The 4,609-nt window shown below is 64.4% G+C and overlaps 1 protein-coding gene across 1 annotated transcript in view; it reads right to left on the reverse strand.

Annotated features, from left to right (window-relative positions):
• Positions 1-231: 231 nt before the first annotated feature.
• The window catches only part of Arhgef10l (Rho guanine nucleotide exchange factor 10 like), an 82,902-nt gene continuing 78,524 nt past the window's right edge, over positions 232-4,609 (reverse strand). Inside the window, exons 28-29 of the mRNA XM_048782716.1 lie at positions 1,908-2,030; positions 232-1,122 (exon numbers count right to left, since the gene is read on the reverse strand). Coding sequence (XP_048638673.1) covers positions 587-1,122; positions 1,908-2,030 — 659 coding nt within the window. The 3' untranslated portion in view covers positions 232-586. The remainder of the gene's footprint in view (positions 1,123-1,907; positions 2,031-4,609) is intronic.

The raw sequence follows: 4,609 nt of genomic DNA on the forward strand, positions 1-4,609 counted from the left end.
AGAGGTGGACGGGTGGGAAGATGGAGGGAGCCGCTGCCTTTGGGGGCAGTGGCTTTGACTCTGGGTCTCCCCTACAGGCAGCTCTGGAAGTCCAAGGATGGGCGAACCCAGCGCGGCTCTGGCCAGTTCCTGGCGGGGCCTCCGTCCTTCCCGCCAAGAGCAGGGCGGCCCGCTCCCCAGCCCCGCTGCCCCTCTGCTCCGCCCCAGCGCATCTCAAGAAGGACACTGCAGTCCGCGGGCCGTCGAGCGCCTGTTTTATTCCAGCACCTCGGTGGCTATGTACAGACCGCATTTACACAGAATATACAGCATATGTACCTATTTATAGGGCGCGCTCCCCGCCCGGGGGCCGCGCCGCGCTTTCCAGGCAGCCGCGAGGTCTGGCTTTTCGCTTTTAAAAAGGCATTTCCTCCAGACACGTCCTCCCTCCCAGCCCCGGGACCCCTCCCACGCTCTCTTTGGACCTCCGGGGACCTTCTGCTCCGCCGAAGCAGTGCTGGCGGATCCAGCCGTGGCACAGCCCCGCGAGGTCCCTGGGTCCCGGGCTGCAGAGGCCCACGGTGGCCGCGCCCTTGGATGCGCAGCACTATAGCGTCAAGGGCACCTGCCAGATGAGGAGGGTGCTGTCCGTCTCCCCGCACGGGGCCGGCCTCCCGCCGCCCGCGGTGCTGCCAAAGTTGCGGTAGCCCTGCCCGCCCGAGATGATGGCCACCGAGCAGATCTCCTTGCGGTGCGCGTCCCGGGCGCAGGGCCGGCTGCGCACCCAGACGTCGGGGTCGTCGGCCATCTCGTAGATGGAGCCGTCCTCCTCGCTGTGCTCCAGGGCCGAGCCGTCCGTGGGCGCGGGCTCGCGCACGGAGAGCAGGGGCCCGGGCAGGTGGGCCGTGGAGCGCAGGCGGTACTGCAGGAGGACGCCCTTCTTGCGGGTCAGCTCCCGGCCCACGTGGCTGTCGGAGGAGGGCACCGGTTCCTGTGCCTGCCCGTCGGGCTTGTCCTCCTCGGCCCGCGGGCCCTCGGCCTCCTCCTGGTCGCTGCGCAGGATGTCGGGAGCCAAGATGCTAGTCGCCACGGCCAGGAAGGCCACAGGTCCGCAGTGACCGTTGAGGGAGACCATGCCTTTCCCTGTGGGAAATGGGGCACAGGAGGGGGCTGGCGGCCCAGACATGCAGGAGGCACCCGTCTCTGGGAGAACCTTTTGGTGGGTGGTGGTTTGGGGGATAACTGCAATCTGTGTTGGCCCCTCCCTGAGGGCCTTGGGTCCGGGACTGTTTTGGGGACCTGACGCATGAGAGTGACCTCAGGTGCCCTGGGGAAACTCGGTGTGAAGTTCTCTGAGAATTCTCTCAGCTCCTGGTCTCTGCCCAAACCCTGGACCCTGCCCAGGACGCTTCCCGCCTGCCCTCTGCAGCTCTTCCTGGTCCCAGGCCCAGGCCCAGGCCCTACAGCGATTTCCTCCTGGACCCACAGGGAGCTGCCCGGCCCGTCTCTGTGCCCCTCAGTGCCTGGAGCTCCCTTCATCACCCAACCTGTCGCCTGGACCATCTCTGCTCTTTGGGGCAGGCCCTCAGCCCCACTCACCCCTGGCCCTGGCCCTGTCCTGGCCTTCCGTAACCTCCCTCACACTGACCAAACACCCTCTGAGCCGGAATTGTGAAGATAGGCATCTGGGAGCCTGGGAGAGGGGCTTCAGCAGGGGCTGGTCCACACCCAGGGCTGGCTTCCCTTCCTCCCTGTGGGCCTGCGCCCCTCAGACCCATCTGGCCACTACTGGGCCCATTTGCCAGATTCACACAAAGAGACAGAAAGAAGACAAGGCCAGAAGCCACCCCATGCAGAAGGGAGAGGGAGCAGCTGGACACCATTTCCCTCCCCCGCCACCCACAGCCAGGCCTGCCCAGGGACCTCACCTGTGATCTTGGGGATGCCTTCCAGCCGGGGCACAGGCAGCAGGACGATGACACCCTGGTCGGTGCCCACCCAAAGCAGACCCTGGCAGATCAGGAGGCTGGTGACACACAAGTGCTTCTGACCTGCAGAGGGGAGGCCAGGTGAGCGGCGCCTCCGTGGGGCAGCAGCGGCCTTGGGCCCCACAGGGTGAAGGCTCCTCTGAGCCAGGGAGAAGCGGGGGCTGGGGACCGGGGGCCCACGGTCATGCCACCTGCCACACGGGGTCAGCCCTGGACAGCCCATGCGGGTCACAGTCAGCAGGCAAGGCTGGGCAGCCAGGGCAGACCAGGGGGGGCAGGTTTCTAACCCGCCAGAGTGACACAGATGTTGGCACCAGCAGGACCAAGGGGCGGGGCAGGGCCAGGAAGTGCCCCTGAAGCTGCTTCCAGCTCGGGCTGACATTCCGCCCATGCGGTGGGTGTTCTTCAGGGGGCGCCGCGCACCAGCAGGCCCTGGCCCAGCGGTACAGAGCCACCTCGCTGCCCGGGAAGAACCAGGGTGTGGATGGCCAGGCCTCTCTTGGCCACGTCCTCTGTGCTCTTTCCACTGTGGCAAGAGCACAAGGGCAGGGCCCCCGGCCCCTTCAGGGGGGAAGCCCAGGTGGGCTGCACACTCGGCCAGCAGCGGGGCCCTGGAGCTGGGTGCTGGGGTCCAGCCCCGGCTCTGCCACTTCCTAGCTGTGTGACCTGGGTCAGTCCCAGCCCTCTCTGTGCCATCGTCTCCTCAACCAGGAGAGGGGACGGGGTCCTACCAGTTCAGGGAGTCGAGGGACACAAACAGCCCGGTGCCTGTCACTCAGCGCACAGGCTAGGTGCCGTCCGCCGACTTCACTGTGCCGATTCCAGTCAGTGGGGATGGGCACGAGAGGGAGCACGGAAGGGGAGGACAGGGGCAGGGGCCACGTGGAGGGGCTGAGAGGTGCAGGTGTGGCCTTGGGCTCAGGGACAGATGGGATGGACGGCCCTTTCCAAAGGCTTTCTCCTGCCCAAACCCTTCTGCCTGAGAGAGGTGTGCACTCCCCTCAAAGGAAATCCAAATCCGTGCCACAGATCCCGGTGACAATGGTGCCAAAGTGTGCGAGCACGTGGCTTCAGGCAGTGTCCTGGAACCTGGGTTGCATCAGTGTCACCAGGAGAGCCAGTGACAAGGTGACACAGACACACTTGGAGAAACACTAGGAGTCTCCGCAGCGCACACCTGCTCTGATGGGCCACGGCCTCGACAGCTGGGACGTGTGCCGACGTGCACGATACCCCCTTTCCAGATGAGGACACTGAGGTTCAAAGAGCCCCCCGGCCACAGGATGCATGGAGAAGAGCGGCCTAGTGCTGTGTGTCCCTGTGCTCCTGGGCAGATGGCCTCACCTCCACGGGTGGTACCACACTTCCCTGCTGAGCCGAGTCCCAGCGGAAAGCGGTGTGGCCCCCTTACCCAGACAGGATGGTCACCGGCGGGGACACACACAGCACAGTACAGCCCACATGCCTTCCTGTCACCCATCCACTTGCTCAGCACCCAGGAGCACCCCGGGTGCCTGCTGTATGCTAACGGCATAGCTGGAACCACAAGAAGGCCCTGACCCTGAGCAAACACTCTAGAACCTTCTGTGGTGATGGGACGTTCTCTACCATGCTGTCCCCATCAGCGGCCATGAGCCACATGTGGCTACTGAAACTGGACCTGTGGCTAGTGGGACTGAGGGAAGGAATTCCTGACTTTAAGTTCATCATGGCGACTGCACGGGTTGCCGCAGTCCTAGAGAGGGGGGATGGGAAGTGAAAACAGAAATGAAGAACGTGCTGAGCAGAGGGTCAAACATGGCAATGGGCAGAGTGGGCGCAAGGACTCACCCTGCTTCTTGGAAGCCTGGGGGCCTGTGTGGGGCTGGGAGCTCATAACAAGGGGGATGCGGCAGCACCAAGAGCCAAGCTGTCTCGGGAGATGGCGTGTGCAAAGGCCCTGCGACAGGATGAGCTTAGCCTGTCGGTGCAGCAGAGGAGCCAAGGCAGCTGGGGATGGGACACACTCAAGATGGCAGGAGGGCTGCCCGGAAGGGTGGATGGTTAGGGCAAGAGCCGTGGCCCTTCACTCCAACTGCAGTGAGGAGCCACTGGGTCTAAGCAGGGAAGTGACGTGATGGGACCTCAGGGGATGCTCTCGCCACAGTCATGGAGAGCAGAGGTGGAGGAGCAAGGAGACCTGCGAGGGCCCTGCAGCTGCATGGCAGTGAGATGAGACGTCAGCACATCGGGATGTGTTCTGAAGAAGAACCACAGACCTGTTGGCAGGCTGGAGCAGGAAAAGGGACAGGGAAGGGTCAAGGACGACGCCCAGGTTTAGCACCTCAAGCTGGTGCGTGGTGCGCTCTAGACCGGGCCGGAGCGGCGGGTTAGGAGCCTAAAGTCCAGAGCGCCATCTGTGGTGGAGCTCTTGCCTGGCAGCAGGGCCCTGGGCCCCACCCCAGCATCACAAAGAAAGGAGAAGGAGGGGGAGGGGAGGAGGGGGAGGAGGGGGAGGAGGGGAAGAGGAGAAGGAAGGGAAAGAGGAGGAGAGGGAAGAGGGGGAAGAGGAAGGAGGAGGAGGGAGAGGAGGAAGAGGAGGAGGAAGAGGAAGAGGAGGAGGGAGAGGAGGAGGGGAGGGAGGAGGAGGGGAAGAGAGAGGA

Source organism: Marmota marmota, unplaced genomic scaffold (assembly GCF_001458135.2).
Source record: "Marmota marmota marmota unplaced genomic scaffold, marMar, whole genome shotgun sequence".
Classification (NCBI taxonomy): Eukaryota; Metazoa; Chordata; class Mammalia; order Rodentia; family Sciuridae; genus Marmota; species Marmota marmota.